Source organism: Notamacropus eugenii, chromosome 5 (genome assembly GCF_028372415.1).
Source record: "Notamacropus eugenii isolate mMacEug1 chromosome 5, mMacEug1.pri_v2, whole genome shotgun sequence".
NCBI classification, from domain to species: Eukaryota; Metazoa; Chordata; class Mammalia; order Diprotodontia; family Macropodidae; genus Notamacropus; species Notamacropus eugenii.
The window spans coordinates 433,199,757-433,222,843 of NC_092876.1; the positions used below are offsets into that span (position 1 = coordinate 433,199,757).

The 23,087-nt window shown below is 37.4% G+C and overlaps 1 protein-coding gene across 4 annotated transcripts in view; it reads right to left on the reverse strand.

Annotated features, from left to right (window-relative positions):
* Positions 1–2,618: 2,618 nt before the first annotated feature.
* USP9X (ubiquitin specific peptidase 9 X-linked) overlaps positions 2,619–23,087 on the reverse strand; it is a 177,610-nt gene continuing 157,141 nt past the window's right edge. For 2 of the 4 annotated variants that reach the window (XM_072615149.1, XM_072615147.1), the window contains exons 37-44: positions 19,519–19,648; positions 12,766–12,951; positions 11,747–11,967; positions 11,564–11,652; positions 9,408–9,564; positions 8,115–8,327; positions 7,118–7,213; positions 2,619–4,237 (exon numbers count right to left, since the gene is read on the reverse strand). In XM_072615149.1, coding sequence (XP_072471250.1) covers positions 4,103–4,237; positions 7,118–7,213; positions 8,115–8,327; positions 9,408–9,564; positions 11,564–11,652; positions 11,747–11,967; positions 12,766–12,951; positions 19,519–19,648 — 1,227 coding nt within the window. In that variant the 3' untranslated portion in view covers positions 2,619–4,102. Of the gene's footprint in view, positions 4,238–7,117; positions 7,214–8,105; positions 8,328–9,407; positions 9,565–11,563; positions 11,653–11,746; positions 11,968–12,765; positions 12,952–19,518; positions 19,649–23,087 lie in introns of all 4 variants that reach the window. The other 2 variants (XM_072615148.1, XM_072615146.1) reach the window with 1 other exon arrangement.

The window sequence follows — 23,087 nt, forward strand, 5'->3', positions numbered from 1 at the left end:
TTTTTTAGTTAAACCACTTTTCAAATTAAATCATTTCTTCTCACATAATTTTGATACCTTAAATGTGTATTTCCTTAGCAAATTGATACGTCAATGCAAAATAACAAATTTTTACTTATTAGGGAATTTAAAAAAAGCAAAATACCTTAATTTTAGTATCTGTGTAAGCTCACATTCTAGCTTATGCTCTAATCTTTCTGTATGTGAACATCCATTTTCATAATGTTAATAATAGTTTTAATTAGTACAGCATAATTAATCCAAAACATGGAGGGAATAAAATAGGTCTTTGGTTTTAATTTCTTGGTAGTATAGGGTTGGAGGAGGAAACTGTGCAATTACAATCCAAAGGATTTCCTCTGTGCATGTCAGTATGACAAATTAAAATTGAATCCAACTGATGTAAAGAGAAGTTATGGGACAATATAAACGCTACAAATATAAAACCCAGGGGGGAAATCCCTATTGTGATCTTCTGAACAATTTTTTTTTTTTTTTACCATTTCTTTCATTTATAAATATAAATTTAATACTTAAAGAATCAGTGATTTTGTTAGTGTGGGCACTCCCCTCACTGACACAGATCTCGATTCTTCTTTGACTTGGTAGGAAGGTCTCAATGAGTTACTGTAGACAAATTCATCACCATGCAGTCAACTTGGTAAGAAATCTCTGAACTAAGCTTGGTTGATCCTTAGACAACTCCAGTTCATTAGAACCATCAGGCCATTTTTGGCTTAGGAGGACTTGCTTCTTACAAGGACAGCATTCAAGAACCTAGGGTCATTTTTTGTGCCATGATGAAGCCTTAAAGTAATGAAGTTTGTAAATGTCAAAGAGCTCTTAATTTGTAGTCTATTGACTAGTACTTCGATTAAGCATTTTACAATACAACTTAAGTTTTATAATTAACTAAAAAAGTTGTAACAAGAAAAAAATATATAAAACATTTTAATAATTCTAGTTGTTGTGCATACATAACTGCCCAAAGACACTGAGTTGGAAAAATCAATTGTGATTGAGATAGAAATCAATGAAAGCAAAAACAAAACCAAGAAACACAGTTAAGCTCGACTGCTATGATACTCTTATTTGAGTCTATCCCAGGCTGTGTGAAAATCTGGTTTATCAAATCTCTTCGTAACAGCAATGTAGCTTATGAAGTCGTACACTGAAATTGACCCAATGGGGTGAAGTCCTAGTTTAACTCAGCTTCATTTAATTGGAAATGCTGAGAAGACAAATGATGCTATGGTAGAGAAATAGTTTTGCCATTTAGTACATTGCTTTTTAAACTTTCTTAACTGGAAGACTAGATTCCTCAACAAACCTTTTAAATAGAATATATATATGCATGTATATGTGTGTTTCTTTATGTATATACATACATATACACACACACATACATACACATACACATCTATCTATATATATCTCTCAAAAAATCAGCTGAAGGAAAATTAAATAACCTTTAGGCACTTTGAGGACTTATAATTTAAAATGTGCCATTTACATTAAAAAAGAAACAAACCTCAAAAATCACTACATTGCCCTGACAGTAACATGCATGTTAGATTTTCCAGTTATACACTAATGCTTACTTACAAATCAAGTGTAAAAAATACTGTGCACGTTCCAAAGAGAGCAATTCTCTCTTAATTCAGTTTTCCTCATTACTGGTAATGACACAGACCAGTGTTCTTCAAAATGGAAGAACACAAAAAAAGTTCACAAGCCCTTACCTGAAACAAAGAGGCTTGAAAATTCAAAGCAACCCAGGTCAGGATCTCCCATTAGGGAGAAAAATTCACAGCCTTAAAATGTCACAGGTTTTCCATGCCTATACAGCCACTACACTTAAAATTAAATTGAACATATTACACATTTTCTTTAAAGAGCAAGAAATACAAAAATCACCTATCAGATGGTGTGTTTAACAATAGTAACTGGTCCAAATAAAGCTGAAGTGATCTTGCTCATTACCGAGCAAGTTCTTAAATTGAATTAAAGCTACTAATTTGAATCTCAAACACTGTGTACAACTTTCAAGCTTGTAAGTCCAGGCTTTAATACTATAATTTAAAAGTAAAAATATAATCTGTTGTTAAAATTTCCTAATACTACAGAAAACCTAGAAGCATAGAATGATTATATAGATTACTGGAAGATAACCTCTCCCTCCATTTTTTCTGAACACCCTCCCTTTTAATCAAAAAAAGAATGCAATAATATTTCTGCTTTGTTCAGTTCAAACTACAGTCTGTTTGACAGTTTTTTTTCCCTATTAATTGAACTGTAAAAAACACCATCAAGCTTGTGCTCGTTAAATATACATGTATATATAAAAACATACAAAAAGTACAAGATTGATCACATTAGGAAACCTTTACGGTGTCAAATCTTAACTGTTTCTTTTATCCTTAGTAAAGGCCAAACTTTTCTGTGCACAAAATCTCACTGTGACTGAAATTCCTGAATTCAGTGTCATGCTTTGGCATGCCATGCACAGAATTCAGTTTTAAATGTGCAGTCCTTCAAAAACCAAAACCAAACAACAACAAAAAAACCAAACCAAAAAAAAAAACCAACCCAAAACACACACACCACAGGACAAAAAGTTCTTCTTAAATCAAATTCTATTTGTGAATTCAGCAAAATAATTTCTATAAAATAAAACAGCAAAATATTTAAATAGTATAGGGTGGGCTGTATCTGTTTTGCAGGGGTATTTGGTTCTTAGACAAGTTCCAAAAAAAAAAATTACACACATTCAAGTTACCAATTCTCTGTTAAATACAGTATTTACTGATGAGTTTCTTGGAATCTTTAAACAAATAGTTTATTCTGGAATCGCGATACCTTAGATTTGTATTTGACTAACCAGTAGTTTCTTTTATAATTAAACCCCACTTCTAACGTTTAAGATTTCTTTTATAATGGAAAAAGAGCTAAGACAATTCTTGTTTTCAAGTAGAATTGTGAATGAGCAGAAAACCAGCAAGTGAACTTGGTGCAGTGGCACTCCCAAGCACTGTGTGATTCTGACTTCCACTTCACTGGGATCCAGCAAAAGGAAAGTGTTAGAAGATTTATCTAGTAAGCTCTACCAAAGAAACAAAACAAGCACACCAAATACAGTCTATTATGCTCCAGGCATCCTGGCATAGCAAATTTTTGCATATTTGTTTTAAATCTCTTAAATTCCTATTACTGAAACCTAAGTGTTCTTTATCCCACCCAGAGATAAACTGTTAAACATCAGATGTGAGGAACTTAGGTGCAACTGAAAACCACCTGTTTGTCACGTTTCTCCCCCCATTTTAATATTTTTATATTCTAGGTGTAAGAAGAAAAGCTCTGAGCAATGCAGCTGTCTCTTTGGGACAGCTGCTGTCATTATGGTATTTTTTTCCTCACTGGCTACACTAACTTGGTGTGAAGCCATGCTAAATGTTACAGCATAACTACAGCTTCAAAGTGATTAACCTAATACCAGAATGAAAAAGGCAATGAAAAAGAGATCTAGAAACAATGTTACATCACCAATTTTCCACATCAACCAAATAATTAAAAGGTTACCAGCCATTACGTTGCTCATAGTAAAATCGACTCCAGTGGCAAAGAATTAACATGAAACTATTGGTGTGGCTGACATGTATGGGCTCTTTTTTTGTTTTTTTGTTTTTTTTTCTGTAAAGGAGTTGATCCAACTGCCATGAGGCAGGCAACGTTGGTTGCAGAGTGCAGCGGAGAGATCAAGAAATTAATTTTTTTCTGTTTTCGTAGATCTGTGAGTTTCAAGACAAAAAAAAATGTTTCTTGCTTAAGAATTAACAGTCAAACATTAATATACTATATACACCTTTGCCATTTACACATTAGCATCAGGCCATTTATTACAAAACACTATACACTTTCCACTGCAGGCGGGTTATATATTGACAGCAATTTTCTGCAGGTAAGACAGTGAATAGACTCTCCACTCCATGTTGATTAGGAAGTTTTTTTTCTAGTTTTAAATATTAGCCAGACACAGAAAAAGGTTGGACTGTAAGGCCTGGGTGCACAGTCTTGATGGAACCAGTTAGTTATGTGCATTTCACTAATCTTTTGTCTGAGGTGGGGAAACTTCTTCATTGCCTTCATAATTTTCTTGTGCTCGTTGGCCAGTTCTCTGAGGGTTGTTCATGTGATGTGCTGCTGGGCCTGTATACGGCTGTCCATGCACATGGTTATTCTAGAGAAAAATAGATATACATATTGAACTTTATACACATTAAAATTAATTTTAAAACACTTTAAAACTGTATTTTATGTAATATTCTCAATGAAAACATTTTTCATCTAAGCCCTACCACTCACCTTTTAGGCATATTCATGCTGAATGTAAAAAAAGAACGAAATCACAAAATCATAGTGAATCCAAATCCTACTGTGTTATTTCATGCAAAATAAAAGCAGCAGGAAAAAGTATAATGCAACAAAGTTTGGAATACTATAAAAAGAAATAACTATCTACAGCAATGTTCTTCATTTTAGCATCATTCAAGTTTATGCAACTTTGTCATGTATCTTTCTATGAAGGGTATAAATCCATACTGAAATTGAACCACCTCAGTGGTTCACAGCTCCCACAGAACTGTTGCATGGGAAACATTTTGTTGTCATATTGTCCAGTGACCAAACCTAGTACTGGAATGTCAGGAAAATAAGAATTGTGTGTGTTAAGCAGTGAAAATGCCTTTAGCTATGAGGAAATAAACATCATTCATGTAATGGATTAATGTGTAAGCTTGTGATAAAATGTGGCTTTATCCTCACAGGAAAGGCCAAAGCATTTAAGAGTCTCACATCACTTACTAACTGCTCTGCTGAGAACATCAGTAAACAGTGCAAGATGAAGGAAAACAGGGTTGGGTGGGAGAGGAAATTAAGTTAGCAGATGAAGGCTATGTAAAAAGATTTGGGATCAGGGAAAAAAAATCCTGGCTTCTTTGAAATGCACTAAATTTAGGAACAGTCAAATTAAAATTCTAGTAAAACTAATTAGGTTTAAGAGATTTAATTCATAATACATTTTCATTTCTTGTAGGTAAAAAAATAACAAAACAAGTTGCCATCAAGACAGATGCCAGACCCTGGCTTTAAAATCATATCCTGTGGATATGATTTTGTTGTACTTAGTTAAAAAGTATACATGGTGAGCAACTGTTGTACACACAAATATATATATATATATATATATATATATATATATATATATATAATGTATATATACATGTATATATATGTATTATATGGAATTACTCAGAAAATATCGATTATAACAAGCAATAGATAAGATTCTATTAGATAATAAAAGTAATCTCTGATGTGCCTAACACCTTTGGCCCACTAATCAGTATAACTTGCTGCATTCACTCACCGAAAACAGAGTCATTTTTGTTACTTCTCTTTTAAAGGTGATGAACAGATTAAAATAAATGAAGAATAAGGTGACTATAGAACCTAGGCATGACTGGGATGAGTGTGAAAGGTCTGTAACAAGGAAATCAGTTTGTAGTCAAGAAACAAGACTAGAAAAGGCAGGAGACAAGTATCATTAGCCAAAATCCAGCCTTACTTAAAAATTCTATTCGAGTAGTGGTAAAGAAGAAAGAGATACCACAGTGTGTTAGAAAGCACATTACAGGAGGAGTCAGGATACCCAAATTCAAGGTTTCCTTTACTACTGAAGATACGTGATAAATAAGGTCACTTAATCTAAGTCTCACCTTCCTCATTTGTAAAAGGAAAGGATCGGACTAGGTGACCTCTGAGGATGCCTTTTAGACCTAAAAGCCTGTGGTTCTAGGTCCAGGTAGGTGACTTTTATCAGCTCTGGGGAAGTCAGCAGTAGTTAAAGAGTTAAGAGAGGGGATGAAATTTATTGGTGTTTCCCTTGAGAGACTTGAGAATCAGAGTGGAATAAGAAGCAATACTGCTTGCCTTCTGAACCAGAGCTCCTTAGATTCTCTTGCCCAGAATAGGGTTAATTCCAGAATATGGAATTGGGCTTAACTTGCAGTTTAGATTAAAAAACTTGTAACAGAGAATCCATTTGTTTTCATTTTAAAATTTATATGTACACTCTCTTGTGTCTCATGCTTGTGGACATATTCTAAGGCAGATTTTGATCCTCTATTTCTGCAATCAAGAATATTATCACTGATTACTATCTTCTCAATGCATTTCTATCAAACTTTCCAAGAGGCACTGTAGCAGAGTGGACAGAGGACTAGCCTTGAAGTCTGAAAGCCCTGAGTTCAAGTCTTGCCTTTGACAAAGACTCCTTGTTATGACGTGGGGATGGTTACTTAACCTCTCAGTGTGTCAACAACTAACACTACAAATTTCAGTGAAGGTTTGAGTGTCAATTTGCATTAGCAGAAAGTGTCTTCATCAGGGAGATCCCTACACCAATGAAATCACATCTTCTCCCTTGAAAGGTCAGAAAAAGTGTCTACTACGTTGTTTCTGCTCATTGGCCAAGCTTCACTGCGAAATCTTCATCGAAGCTCTCTTTCATGTCCAAGTTTCCTATCAGAATGAGTCCATTTCTTTATCTAAAGTTTAAAAACATTATAATTCTCACAACCTACTTGAACAAATAGTCTCTAAATGCTTTGATCACGGCTGGATAACTACTTCATGCCATGTAAAGACCATGTAAAATCATTCATGAAGACCCATACCCTTTGCTTTTGGCAATTACTTCATCCCTACATTGTTCTTTTTAGCAGTGCAAAGTATTCCATTTGTATTTCACAAAAAATGTGATATTTTTGCTCTATATAACAGTTACTTGTTTATATGTTGACATGAAACAACATACACTTCTATTCACAGCCACTAGCACAAGACTAACTGGCCAACCTGGAAAGTACTGCTGGCTGCGAGCTGAAATACGTCCCTGTCATGCTCATTCTTCCTCTGCTTCCAAAAGTCACACAAGACAATCAGTCTCATTACTTTACAGTCACACCTTGTATCAACAGAATTAGAACAAATTTAGTCATTCTGGAAATGAACGCTTAGTGGTTTTTGAGAAAAAAGCAGAAGCAAATTCCTATTTTACCTGCTGATACTGAGATCCAGGTGAATGAGGATATAATGGGGCATCTTCTGGTGGAGATGATTCGTGTTCATCTGGGGCATCTTGGTCATCTGGCTCCTAGGTGGACACATTTAAAAGGAAACAGAACTTGATTTTCCACGCAAATAAAAAATTTTTAACTTCATATAACTTCATTTTTGGCTACAGGCAGTTCTGCTATAACGTGTTTTGAAAACAGGAATCTATTGCAACACAATTGATATAACAGGGAACATTTTGAGCGTAATGTGAATTTCAAGTTTCTTTCAAGAGAAACAGTGAGAAACTCAGAAAAAAAGCCTCACTTTACAATAACTCCCACTTCCACAAGTAAACTTCAGGTTTTTGTCAAGGTAAAATGCCATATTTATTACACATCTTCTGTGGAGTAAGAAGAAGTAGAGGAGTAGAGGAGAAGGACTGTCCTCATCACTCCCCTCCCTTCCGGTATGACCTCCAGCTAGCACTGAGTTTTGAACTTGCTGCCTGCCCAACTTGCTCAGGACAGGTCCAGTAGCAACTCAAGGCCAAGCATGAGACCAAACTATTTATAGTAGTAATTTTATATTATTTAAAACATATAAAACTGTGCTACTCTTCATTAGGTTCTCATCTTTTTTTAAGAAAAGCATCATTGATAAAGTTTTTGAGTTTTCTTTCCCCAGCCTCATTTCTCTCATAAGCTCTGGATATTCAGAGAGTTTGCATAGCATAATGTTTTTCTGGAAACATACATGTTGAATTTATAGCAGAACTACCTGAATTTAAAGTCTAAAGTAGACTTAATGACTTTTCTTTACTAATTTTTGTTTGCTTTCTGGGAATTCTAGCAGTTTTTGTTCAAGGAAGGCATAGAAGAAGGACTTTTAAAAATGAAAATTACCCCTCAGATTTGTTTCATGACATAACAAACAATTATCCTGATTCATACCCCCTTCCCCCCCTATTTGTTGAAAAATGCAATTTTAACCTTTTTTACCTCCTCTGGACAGAGTTCACAAGCTTTTGCAAGGGTCATCCGGGCACTATGTGATCTCTCCAAAAAGTATCCATTTGATGTTTCATTGCTTTGTACTGGAGGAGACCAGTTGTTGTATGTATACTGAGGATTGCCAGTATATGGTCGCCGTTCAAGTTCATCCCCAAGCCACTCCACTGCCCAGGTCCACTTTCTTTTCAGATCTCCATTACTCTTCAAAATAAATTAGACATATATCATGAAAAAAAATTCTTTATGAAAACAGTACTTTTTTTAAAAGATTTATTACATATTTAAGAGATTATAGGATCTTTTAAAATCTAAGTATCTATTTCCCCCAATAACTAAGTAGAGGTGCTGCAGGACTTTAGGAATTTCATCTACTTAAAGAATTTAAGCTCCATTAGTAAGAAAAATTTGGTATATAAACAAATTAAGATAAGTAAGCCCAGTACTAGACAGCAATTTTCATAAAGACAAGCAACATTTTATTACAACTTTCTATCTCCCTAAGCACTTAGTGCTGTGCAGAAGTACTTACATAGAAAATTTCATAATTAAACTTAATTTTTGACTATTTTAAAATATATTAAAAGTATACGTAATAATTTTTCTACTTCTTTTATAATCTGTCTGTCTTCTAGGGATAAAACCCATTGTTTCAACAATGCCAAAGTTGTCTCCATATTCTGTTTCCAATGATATGTTTTCCAAATTTTTGTCTCTGATAATGAGAATGGGTTGAGAACCATGACTTCCTTGATTTTCTAAAAGTAAAGGTTCTTGGCAGAATCAACTTTATTTGTTTTCAAGTGTGTAAGAGAACAAATGTTTTGCTTATCAGTTTCAAATGCTGACATGGTTAATATGAGGCCTTCTGTTTAAATTTTTTTTGTTCAGGCCAATCTGCAAAAGGGCATTTATACTAAACAAGTTAAACAGGGCAAAAAGAGATTCATTCCCACTATGACTTTTCTACAAATAGTACATATCATGTCTGATTTCTGCCAGCCATTTTGTACATGTAAGAAAGCCAGTAACAGATCTTAAATGAATCGCGCTACAGTCAAGGTTATCTTTCTTTGTAAGCTTAAGGTCACCTTGAAAGTCAGTGGTGAACAAGAAAAGAAACTAAGCCTCAACTTCAGTCCAATCCCTAAGGATTGATTTTTTAGCCTCTTTCCAATTGTGACCAAGTTGACTAAACCAGAAAAAGAAACTGCAGACAAGGGAAAAGAAGGGGAATACAGCAGTCATAGGTGATCAGGCAACAAATTTACAAACAGTTCTCACCTGCAGGATCTGGTAAGCTACAGAGCAGTTACTAAAGAGAGCTACCATACATTTTATACACTGATAAGCCCTTTTCTGATAATGATTTTTGGAGCGCTGAATTGTATCAAATAGTCCATCCCGATCATCAGGTATTCCTTTAAGTGCATTATGAATTCTGAAAAGAAGGAACCAAGAATCAAATTCTCGAAACAATAAAAAGAAAACCATGCTAGTCAAATGTATGAAAAAGTAGAAAGACGTATCCAAATTATTGCTGCAATTTTGCAGATGGACTGCAGCATACTTACAACAATGATCTGTGTGCAGAAAGCAGGATAAAGTATTATTCAGGAAACAAATGCTCAGAAAAGGAGGTGAGTTGATTATTTAAGTAGAGTTAAGGGACAAAACCCAAACAAACCAAAGGACAGTGGAGGGGTGGGGAACCTGTGGCCTAAGTGGCACTTACTTATGAAATGATTTTTAAGTTACTTATATGATATCTGCTGTGTTACTTAACCTTCATTTCTGAATGCACCCCTTCCTCCTTGCCTACCCAGTGATCAGTCCCTTGGGCAAATGAACACAGTAAGTTTCCTTGAAGTTCCTTACACGTACTCCATCCCCTACTCTAAGTGTGTTACTGTCTCTCACACCTGGTGTTGTTTGTAAACAGTTGTCTGCATGTTGTCTCCCCAGTTAGAGCTTCTTGAGGAAAGGGACTTTATTTTTTATTTAAATTTTCTTTGTATCTCCAACCCTTAGTACAATGTGTGACACAGTAGCTGCTTAATAAATATTGGCTAACTGGAGGAAAAACAGTAAAATTTTCATCAAAATTAACCAATTATTGAAGCTGACTCTACATTAATGTTCCCACTTTCCTACCTTGGCAAAGAAAGGAAGAAAGTACATTGTCATCTTTTCTTTTTGAGTAAGCTTAGACATTGTAATTCTATAGCCTTCAGTTTCCTATTTTTTAGTTTCTTCCATTTACAGGGTTGTAGCCTATGGTACCCATGGAATGTAAGAAGACCTAAAGAAGTCCTCCAGTATTTGATGTAAATAATGCAGATAGAATTTATGTGATGACACGGAAAAGGTCCAACATGAATAAAATAGGATGAGAAGGTGTGGACTTGCAATCTGCATTCCTGTAGACAGTACCAACATTGATGTAATCACAGACCCAAACAAGTATACACAGATATTAAATTAATAACTAACACTGGTTTAATCATGTCTCCTCTACCTTATAACTATGTTGTTTTTCCATTTTCTCATAGACTTTGACATGCACAAATCAATTTATCCTACCTTACTTGATCCTATTTGTAACCCAACATTTTCACCAAACCATTCCCTAGTATTCAAGAACCCTGTTGCCCACTGTGGAAAATCTAAACTCATCTGTTATGCATCTACATTAGAACATCTTGTCTTTTTCATGTTGCCAGTGCTCTTACTACTTCTTAATTCCTTTGTTTCGAAGACAAGCAAGTCTGCTTTTTTTCTGAAATGTACAATTTGCTCATAACATACTTGAATTCACATTTTGTGACATAGTAGATACCTATGAAGAATAAGAAAATGGAACCTGAATGAACTGGTAGAATTAATTCTTCAGTGTGCTGTTTCTGATTGCAGGACCATTTGAATACCTCCCAGAATCCTGAAACCTACTTCACATGCCAATTTCAGGTTGATACCTCTCATTATCAACTCAAAACTTTAAGTCCATATAGAATGAAGGAAGATGTTCCATGACCATGAGAAATGCTTCCCTGTTCCCTATCTTTATAGGACATAGTAGGTAATGTACCCCCAGTAGGTACTGTTTTATCTTTGTATGTTTAGTAAATGTAGAAATGAACATCAAGTAACTATCAAAAAGCTAATTTAATTTCAAAATTAAACAAAAAAAAGTGAGAAAATTCATCCTCATATTTTTAAGAAGCTGAAGAAAACCGGAGTAACATGAAATTAGAAATGATAAACAAAAAGTTCTTGGTAAAATTCTTATCATTAAACTAATGAAATTTTCAACATTCGACCAAAAATTTAAGGCAAGGATAGAAATCTGTTCACTAACAGAGAGTGATTTTGGCCATGCCATTCTTGAAAACTCGGATATTATTCCTATCAATGGCAAAGAGAGAAAGATAAGTACTAACCTGTGTGTCTGCCATGAGTCCTCAATTAATAAAATTTGTAAAAGGAGATCCAAATAAGGTCGGAGTTCATAGGTATATGAATAGGCAACCTTAAAACAAAATAAGATGTGGTGATTTTTTCTGTTTTAAGAGTGTAACCAATTAGGTGATACATACACATATAAAAGTTTTATTTTCTTTAACCTGCCAAAGTAGTTCACTGAGGACTGTAGAAGAGAACTGAGGATTCTCCCAACAGCAAAAACGAAGCAATTTGATGGTTTCCTCTGAGTTACTGCAGTCTTCAATAATTTTCTTCACATAACTTGTTCTCACAAACAAAATATCTGCCACATTCTGCTGAAGTGCCATTATAGGTTGAGATAAATTAGGATCACCATAGGGGTTGGAAAGAGGGGGATTACCTAGAATAGAGTTGTTAACTAATGAAAAACCGACCATTTTCTCCATGGTGACATAACAACAAGCTATGTAAACAACTTATTTCACAAAAAATAGCAGAACTTAATTCACTAATACAGTCCCTATCCTTAGTGGTGGGAAGAGTAACATTTATTAAAATTATTGAGCTGATATTGCTTCTCTGTCTGAGAGTATGCATAATTTTTTTGGCTGTACCTTGGAAACTAGAACACAGAGCGGTGGGAGACAAGTTAAAAGATTTGCTTGGTGAATTTGCCAGGGTTATGGAAAAATAACATTTATTTTTCAGATCAACCAAAACCAATTATTTGTAAAATCCATCTCATGTATTTACATTCATTTTTAATTTAATAATAATGTAAACCCTGACCTTAAATGCTGATAAGTAAATAAAATTATTCCAACCCAATTCCAAAATCAACCACCTGATAAGCTGTCAACTTCAGGAAAATAAAGGACTCTTTTGAATGCTTTTAAAATTTCCACTTCCCCAACCCTACAAATCTACCAAAGTATGCTTTTTGGACACTAAAAACTACAACTCTGGAGAGCCTTTGAGCCATTTTCATTGAGATGTTACTCCTGAGTACCTCTGTATGGCAACAATTCATGAAATCATGATTAAGTACAGAGTAGTTTCAATCTGCATTCAACTGCATTCACAATAAAGAAGTCACAAGTCTTTTGAAGTATTTCGTTACTAAATGGTTATTATGGAAAGTAGCACTACTATGGTAAAGAAAATGTTTAAAATGATTTTTAAAAATGATGCAATTTACCATTGATTGAAGACTGCATCCGGGATGATACATTGCAACAACGGATCAACTGTGACACTACGGTATATAATTTGCCTAGCTCAGCATACTGATATTTGATGGGTGGCCCTGGTCCTTCATCCAGAGCGACAAGCATAAATGTGGCAGGCACGCTCAGTTTCAAAAGCTGTGTTTTTTCTGCCATACCTGTAGAGTAGGAGGAAAACACATAAGAGAGGAAGTGAAAGAATCAGGAGGGTATTGAAGCATAAGACTGTGTTGTAAGGAAAATAATTACTTACAACTCGGCTGTAATTTTTATGATCTAGGTCCATTCCTTTGTTGTTAAGTCCCTTCAGTTGTATCCAATTCTCTATGACCCTATTTGGAATTTTCTTGGCAAAGATGCCAGAATATTTTTGCCATTTCCTTCTCCAGTTCATTTTACAGTTGAGGAACCGAGGCAAACAGGGATAAGTGACTTGTCCAGGATGACACAGTAAGTGTCTGAGGCCGGATTTGAACTCAGGAATATGAAGACTGTTAGGTGGTAGAGTAGATAAGAGCACTGGGTCTAGAGTCAGGAAGACTGAAGGCCTGGCACTTTATTTACTGTACCACCTAGATACCTAGGTCTATTCCTTAGCATCTTCAAACAGACTAAGTTATTTCACTAAAGCTGGTTATCACTTCATGGGATACTCACAGAAACCCTGTGAGGTGAGCAAAGCAGTCAAAATATTTCACATGTAAGAAGTGACTGACTCAAAGTCATACAACTCTTAAAAAGCAGAGGCAGGACTATAATGCAGGCTTTTTTGACTCTTAGAATCCAGTGTTTGTCACTGAACTAACCTGCCTCCATAAACATGACATCTACCTTGGGGTAGGAACAGCAATGTTTTTCAAGGTTCTAGCCATGTAGGCAAGGCTCATGTTTTTACCTAAAAGGATGAGAAGCTATCCTTGATAACTGACTGGTATGAGGAAGTAAGGCTCAAGTCACTGACTGGGCTTCCTGGTCACCTGAGGGCATAAAAGCTGCAGCCTCGGAAGAAACAGTGCTCCTAGGACTTGTGGATGTCACCGTTAGGAAAATCACCACACCCTTCACAAACCAGGGAACTGGGGACACTGCAGAGTTTAAATAACCGTATGAATCACTGGAACAATGGGTGTTGAGGGTCTGGTGCAATGGAGTCAATTTGATATCTTCTTTGAAGCTGTTTCAATGGCTTGGGGAGTTAATTGAAAACTTACTTTTGCAAAGTCAGTTAAATCTGTTGGAAGTTCCAGTTCAGAACTGTTCTCTGGTCTTTTTTAGGCAGCTAAGATGGGATTCTGTTGTACTGGTTTCCCTAACAGGGACTGTAGCAGAGAGGGTAAAATTCCTAAAATAGATGGATTTTATAGCCTGGTTCTCTATTGCAACCCTACACCCCATATAGCTTATGACCACCTTATCTGGAGTAGTTAGACCTTTTTTTTCTGAGTAGAATTTCACCCAAATGGTGCCAGGGTAGAGCTGTGGGAGTACCTCATCACACCATTTCACTGGCAGGGGCAGATCAACTGCTAATTTTTGTGCTGGAGAATGAGATAGCTGTGGTCATCTGGACAAATGTAGTTGTCAGTATCAACAGGCAAAGGCCCTCACATCTGGTTAGGTGATTAATGATATGGTCTCCCCCTTTGGGCGGGACTCCTGACACATGGGGTTGATAAGGAGACAATCTCCTATAGAGGAGTCAATAAAGTTATACTAAGGTATTCCTAAGCTATCAGGAATCAGGACAGTGAGAGTCCTTCTGCCCTACATCAAGGAATAAAGGCCATATATCCAAGTCATAGAAGACTGGAAAGAAGGTGGGAGAGGCACAAATACATAAGGACGTTGACAGTCATATCACTATCATAATAGGGGACCTCTTCCATGGGTCTGATAAAATGGGCTGCTCCTTGTCCTCCCATCATCCAGTGTTTTTTTTTTCAGTGGGCAGATGGCTGAAGAGAAGGAATCTGATGACATGGAAGACCCTCTCTATTGGTCACAACTGTGGTAGTGAATCAGAGCAAGCATGCTGTGGAAATAGACATCATAAACTCTAGGTAGTCAGGACTTCTGGTGGTCCTTTTTGGCAACTTTTATGTCAGTTATTATGGAAAGTCTTGGGAGCTGCTCAAGCCATATGCGCTTAGTAACAAACAACATTAGACCCCGGGAGTGCTGAACTCTATTTCTTCCTTAGGGAAGAAGATGGACGCACCCAGAGTACTTTGCTATACTGAGAAGAACCCTGTGTGGCTCTGAGAAAGGCAGATGGCAACTGGTGGCTTACAGCAGAATACGGGAAGCAGAACCAAGTTGTCACATCCATTGTTATAGCTCTTCCTGACTTTGTTAATGTGGTGGAAGTCTCGGTCTTGGGTAAATGAAATGGGGGTTACTAACTCTGCTTATGCCTCCCCTTCCCTCCCCCTCCCCCCTCCTCCATTGGTGTGGCTATGGCCAGGAGCAGTTCACTTCCACCTAGAAAGGAGTACAGTCTACTTTCACTGTTCTTTTTCCCCAGGAATACCTGAACTCTTATTTATATTGTCACAATCTGGTGAATAGAGACCTGACAGAGGTTTCTTTAATACACCACACAAGGTATACAGTATATACTGATGCTGTATCTTACTGGGCCAGATAAGGCCATGGTGGCTGAAATGGATGGAACAGTGGCTTATGAGGCACAAGGGGTGTGAAACCAGTCCTTGGAACACGTAGGGTCACTCAGCCAAATTTGGGGGATACTGTGGATGAAGAAAACCCAAATGGTTCTGGCCACAGTCTGGAACAGGGATGGTGAACCTGTAGTCTTCTAGGGCCTCAGGTGCAGTCTTTGCTAAGTCCAAGTTTCATAGAAGAAATCCTTTTATTAGGGGTATTTGTTCTGTGAAGTTTGGCCACAGGTGGCCTCCAGGCTGCAGATTCCCGCTCCTGGTCTGAAAAATGCTACTGATTCACTCTTTCCCACAAAATAAAAAGGAAATTCAAAGTTTTATCAGACTGCTGGTTTTGGAAGAACCCACATTACCCACTTGTGTATCCTGATGCCCCACACTTACTGAGTTGACTGTAAGTTTGCCTCTTTCAAGTGGGCTTCCAAATAGACAAAAGCCACAGAAGATAGAAAGTGGGCCATTCAGCAGTCTTTTCCTGTGGATTCTTATGATCCTGTGGAGGTTTATGTTTTAGAAGTCTCTTTGTCTGTAAAAACTGCTCTGAGTGGAACCCAGGGATGACCCAAACCAGATGCCGGCTAGATTGTTGGAACCATAAGCTCCCCAAAGTGGTCACTCACTATAAATTTATGAAAAGCAGTTAAATACCTGATCCTAAGTCTTCGCTCCTCCTGAAGCAATGACACAAAGTCATACTATTATTATCCTTTGTCCATAATTGCCTATTATGGGTTGGGTGATATAATGCTGTTTCTCTAACAGGTTGGATAAAGCATGAGGGGCCTTTACTGTTACATGAAAATGACAAAATCAAGATCATAGTTGCCCAAGGCCCTCAGGAGTTAATGACCTTCGTTATGACTCTTCCAGAACCAGAGGCCTCTGGGTCAAGACCCAATATCCTGCTTCCTCCAACTGCTCAGCGGGCAGCTACCTATGAGAATCTGGATCCTGAGGAATGATGGTTTGCCGAATTCAACAATGGTTCTGCCCACCATAAGGGAGGCATTTGCAATTGGTTGCTGTGGTTATTTCTATGGTAATGGGGGATGGGGGTCTTGTCAAGTATTCCCAGTAGGTTGAGCTACAGGACATAAGACTAATGTTTGAGAGAGCATTGGGACATAGGGTAGATAAGACCTGCATCTACATGGATTGATGAGTAGCAGCCACAAGTCTGGCAAGAACAGAACTAAAGAGCTATAGAGAGATTCTGATGATGCCCCTGATTGTTGTCAACACTCATCACAAACACCACATGCCCACTGCTAAACTGAATAACCAGGCTGATGATTTGATAGGAAAAGGAGAGCTTAAACAGTGAGTCCACTAACAATCTAACATGGGGAAGGATATAATACCATGTTCTGAAAGGCACCGAACTATATGATCAGCTAATTCTGCTTACGAGGGTTCAAGGGTTCATTATGCCAACTGGAGTGTGGAACTGTGAAAGAATGGGGATAGGATCCTACGTGGTTACCAACCTCTCTCCAATTGGCAAATCATAATCATTTGCTCCCCTCATTTCAGGACAAGAAATATGGCCACACTGTAGACCTAGAACCAGGACATGGCAGAGATGTGCCAGCCAAGTCTGTCCCTGTAGCAGCCACCATCAAAGTTCTTGTGAAACAGAGCCTTCTTCGTCACTGGTGCCTCCTGTACCACTTTCTCTGATTAGGTCACTCATTTCATCGCACCATCCTTAGGCAGTTGGATTGGTAAACAACACATGAAAGGCTTTTGAGCTCCCCCACCCCTCTTCCTCTCCTTTTTCAATCCTGACACAAAACAAGAGGAGGCCCTTGCCCCAATTTGGGTATTATCTTCTATGCTGTACTCTCTCAATTTCCCTATCCAATCAGTTTGAGTCTTCTCAATTCTAATTATGTAATACCTCTCTCATAAGGCTCCCTTGTCTCCTCTGAAGAAGCTATTACCTGGAGTGGGCCTTCATCACCTCAAACTTAAGACTACAGCAAACAGCTTGCTGATTGGTCTTCCTGCCTCAAGCCTCTCCTACTCTAATCCATCCTTCATTCAGCTGACAAAGTGATTTCCATCAAGTGCAGGTCTGACCACATCACCCCAACTTTGCAATTCAATAAACTTCAGTTGCTGCCTATCACGTCCAGGATCAAAGAGAAAATCTTCTGTTACTGGTGTTCAAAGCCTTGGATCTTTCCTATCTTTTCAATCTTCTTATGCGTTACTCCATTCCACATACTGTGATCCAGTGCTACTGGGGGTTCTTGTGTAAGATACTACATCTCATGACTGGGCATTTTCACTGGCTATACCCCTCATGTTTGGAATTCTTTTTTTCCTCATCTCTACTTCTTGGCTTCTTTCAAGTCTTTGCTAAAATCTCACCTTCTGCAAGAAGCGTTTTCCAGTCTCTCTTAGTCCCAAGTGCCTTCCTCTCCAAATTATTTTCTATCCACTTTGTACATAGTTGTCTGTTGTTACTTCTATTAGACCACAAGGCTCCTTGGGTGCAGGGACTATTTTTGCCTTTCTTTGTATTCTTTAAGTGCTTAGTATAGTCCCTGGCAGATAGCAGGTGCTTAATAAATGCTCGTTGACTTGGCTGGACCACTTTTTAGACTCCCAAGCATGCCCTATACTTTCTTATTTCTATGTCTTCTTTGACTTTGTTGTCTGTGACTTGAGAGTAACCCTGCCATTCCTCCCTATCTGCTGAATCTCTACCCATCATTTAAAACCAACACAAATGCCACCTATCTGACATGGAGCCTTAACTGACATATTTCATTCCCCAATGACAACATTCTCCCTTCAGGTCTTACACAGAACTTTATTTTGCAAGCGTCAAATGCACTCACAGAAGAGTATATTATAGTTATTTGTATTTGTGTCCTTTCTAAGCTATAAGCTTCTTGAAGGTAGGGAACGTGTCTTATTTAAATTTTTTTATTTCCTAGAACTTAACTTAGCACTCTGTATTATAACATCTGTGTTAATGAATCAATTTTTGGAAGGTATTTTATATATCAAACCAACATAAATTTTTTAAAAAACTTAAAGCAAGGAATACTTCACCAAAAGCACAGTAAAATAACTAAGTCAGATTGATAATGCATTCACATCTGATTCAACAATTATTTTTATGATTACAAATGTAAATTAATAAACAAAACATATGGAAAATCTATATTTCTCAACATATATTTTGTGGAGTAACCAAAGTGGTTCACGCACCTTAAACACTAAAGGAATTTACAATATAGTAGGAGACAACACGTGCAACCACAGAACAAGAAGAATTAAAAACTATGCCATCAGTGCCAGGTGATATTGCAACGATGGTACACAGATCTGAGGGGGACATGAAATAAAATATGACTGAGGTCAGACGCTAGTTAATAGTTGCTTCTTTCAAATGATAAAGCTTTTAACAGTGACCTGAAGTAACGGACAAAGAGGAACTTAAAATTTTATACCTTAATTGCAAATACAGACATTCATTAATTTCAAATACTTAAAATGGAAAAAACCCCAATATCTGCATTATTCACCTTTGTTTGTACTTCTTCATTCTAAAATCAGGTGTCCAGGTAATGTTAAATTCATTCTCCCTCTCTTGGACCAAAAACAGTTTCACTGGCAGAGGAAACTCCTTCTACCAATGGTGATCAGTACCCTGCTTGGCAATTTATTAATTTTAGAGGGTGTCAAGAATTTAGTTTACTTGTCCAGGGTCACGCAGCTGACTGACATAACGCCTCCTCATACATAAGTGTATGAGGGGGAGGAAGTACACCTTACTTTAGGTGTGTAAAAACGGTTTAACATGTAAGTTTCACACTAAATACTTTAAGGAAGCATGCAACTTCAAAAATCTTTGAGAGTAAATCTGCTAATGCAAAGAATATTATGGACTTTTCTGTAAATCTACTAATTTTTCATACTAGTAAATGAATAACATTTTTATGAATAAAGTTCAACTTCGCAATGACTTTTCAGTCACTGTCAAACTGAGTAAGAATACAAGTTTTGAAGTACACTTAAAGTTCTTACCTAGGTTGGCATACATTACAAACAGATTGAAATACTGCTGCAAATGACGCCCATGCTCGGAAACTTCCCTTCTGAGGAGATTTAGTACTGCTCTCAGCAAGTGATCACTCAAGCTTAAATTATCATATGCCTGTTTAAAAAGAGATGATCAGCTATAAAATAAAGTTAGAATCAAGACACTGTAGAAATCAAACGCTGTAATGCATAGAAATAAATCCCAAAGTCCTTCCCTTCCTACTGCCTAGAAATGTGACCATGTCTCTTCTATTCCTGAAGGAAAAAAAAAAATTTAAGCCTTGACTTTAAAGGCTGTTTTCAAAGAATTTAAAGTCTCATTGCAGTGATAATACCTCACAGTGTTACAAGACTTTAAGGTTTACAAAGCACTTTCCTCACAACAATGATGAGATAGGTAGTATTAAGGATTATCTGTACAAGGTGATGGAAACCTAACTTTCCCAAGTGACTTTTTCATGGTCATATAGCTAAATAAGTGCCCAAACTAGAATGCCAATTCTGTTTACTACATGTCAGGTACAGGGTTAGGCATTAGGGATAGTTAAAGAAAAAAGAAAACTAGCCTTGGTCATTCTGGAGCTTATGTACTACTGGAGGACAAACAAGTAAAAAGATAAGATAATAACGATAATATTAGCTAATAATGATATAGCACCTACTGTGTGCCAGGCATGCTAATAAGTACATTATAAATATCTCATTTTATGTTCACAACAACCCTGGGAGGTAGGTGTTATTATTTTATAGATAAGGAAAACAGAGGCAAAGAGAGGTTAAAGTGACTTGTGCAGGGTCACAAAGTTGCTAAGTGTTTTAGGCTCGATTTCAACTCAGGTCTTCCTGACTCCAGGCTTGGAGCTTGATCTATTCCCTTCACCAGCTAGCTGTAATGAAGAGCGAGCACAAACTATTAGGAAGAATCAACCACTTTCCAGAAGATGGAGGTATATGGAGTTAAGTCTTTAGAGGAGTATGACTCAAAGTCAAACTCTCTTCCTACAACAATGTGCTACCTCTTTGACCATAAGGATAGACTAGAAACTGAAACCAGGTAAGAAGTTATTAATTCATTACAAAGAATTATGATTTAGTGGCTCTCTAAGGTAGAGAAAACAAATTTCCATTAGATAATAAGGCAAATTTAAGCATGTCTTTTATTAATTAGCCTTGATAAGAGGTGATTTAATTTTCTGGCAATTCAATAAACATTAAATACGCACTAAATGCTAGAAATAGAAACTTATCTAACAGTCCCTATCTGTATAGAGTTTATAATCTAGAATAATTATATTATGAATCTAGCTATGTTTAGTGCATTTGAGGAAGGGTATATATCATATCCAGAGGATTCTTTATTTAAGAAGTAGTACTAGAGGTGGATGCTGAGAGAAACTAATGACTTCGATAGGAAGAAATGTGGATGAAGTCTATTCTGAGCATGGGGTAATATATTAACACACACAAGTATGTACATAGGGCAGGATGGCACTAGGTAACAATGAGTAAATTAGTATGGGTAGAATAAGGAGTATATAAAATGTAGTAATGTAAAAATATGAAATTGAACCACTAATGTCCTCAATCTGAGCTACTCCTCCACCCTACCTTAGTCAGACACAAATACTGTCATACTCTTGATCTTGCCATCACCCACAAACCTATGTGCAAGAATTCTGAAATCCCCATAATCTATTGATTTTTCACCTCCTGTCTTTCCTTACAAAAACCCCACTTTTTGTCAGCACCATGACCTCCAATTCCTTGACCCTTCAATCTCCCCCTGCAATAATCAGTCTCTCTTGTCATTTTAACTCCTTGGTGAGCCAATTCAACTCTACATTGTCCTGCTCTTTTAAATTCCCACCCTCTTTATCACATCACTGATTACACAGGCCTTAGTCTTGGATCGCTCTCACCTTTCTTCATCTTCACTTCTACACACCTGCTGTGCTGCTGAATGAAGATGCAGAAAATCATGCAACTGTTGTGTGTCCACCACAAATTTTTGTGACACAACCTCAAATGGGCTCTCACTGCTGCCAAGTAACCCTATTCTACTTCCCTTGTCAACCTACTACCCAATCTCCACAGAGGCTCTTCCAAACTTTTTCATCCTTCCTGATATCTTCTATTGCTCTCCTTCACCCAACTCTCACTCAGCTGAGACCCTTGCCATGTATTTTACAGAAAAAGATTGACATCATTCACCATAAGTTCTCTCTTCTGCACTCTTTCTCATTTCGCATTTCAGATGCTTTCCGCCACTCTCTCCTCCTCCTTTACCCCTGCCTCACCGCTTTACCAATCCCTCTCACTCACTCAAGTGACCCCATTTCAACCTATCTCCTCTCTGTCATCCCCATTCTCTCACTGTTTTCAATCTTTCCCTTTCCATTGGCTCCTTTCCTACTGCCTAGAAACGTGATCAAGTCTCTTTTACCCTGAAAAATCTCCCTTGATTTTTCCATCCCTACTATCTTTCTATATATTTCTTCTGCCCTGTGTAGTTTAGCCCTTCCAAAATGTTGTCTACAATGGTACCTCTACTTCCTCTCCTCTCAGTCTCTTCTTAACACTTTACAATCTTCTCATTCCACCAAAAACACTCTCCGAAGTTATTAATTATCTTAGTTTACAAAATCCAATGCCCTTTTCTTATTCTTTATTTTCCTTGACCTCCCTGCAGTCTTTGACACTGTTAATCACTTCCACCTTCTTGAGGCTCTCTTCTTTAGGTTTTCAGGACACCATTCTCTCCTGGTTTTCCTCCTGTCTGACCACTCCTGTCTCCTTTATTGGGTTCTCCTCCAGATCCTGCTCTTTAACCACAGGCCCCCTTCCCTTCTCCCTCTATACTACACTTTGCTTGGTGAGCTCATCAGTTTCCATGGATTTAATTACCATCTTTATACGGATAACTGTCAAGTCTTTGAGATCCCTATTATTGTGGAGGGCAACACCATCCTCCTAGTCCCTCAGGGTCACAACCTAGGACTCACCCTGGATTCCTTACCATCTCTCATCTCCTACATCCAAGGCTAAATCCTGCTGATTTAATCTTTGCAATATCTCTTAGGACACTGCCATCGCTTTAGTGCAGGCCCTCATCACCTCAACGACTGGATTACTTATAGCCTGCTGGTGCCTTCCTCTCCTCTCCAAAGCACCCTCCATTCTGCCACCAAAATGATTTTCCTAAAGCACAGATTTGATCATGTCACTGTCCCAATCAATAAACTCCAATGACTCCCTACTGCTTCCAGGATCAAATATAAAACACACTCTGGCCTTTCAAAACCCAGCCCTCCTCTACCTTTCCAATCTTCTTACACCTCATTCTCTGACATGCATCCTTCCAACCAGAGATGCTGGCCTTCTGGCTATTTCACAAAGACGATAATCCATTTCTTGGCTCAGGACATTCTTTCTGGCTATCCTTCATACCTGGAATGCTTTCCTTTCTCCACTGACTAGACTTCCAGGCATCCTTTAAGTTCTAACTAAAATCCCACCTTCTATAGGAAGACTTCCCCAGGCCTTCTTAATTCCAG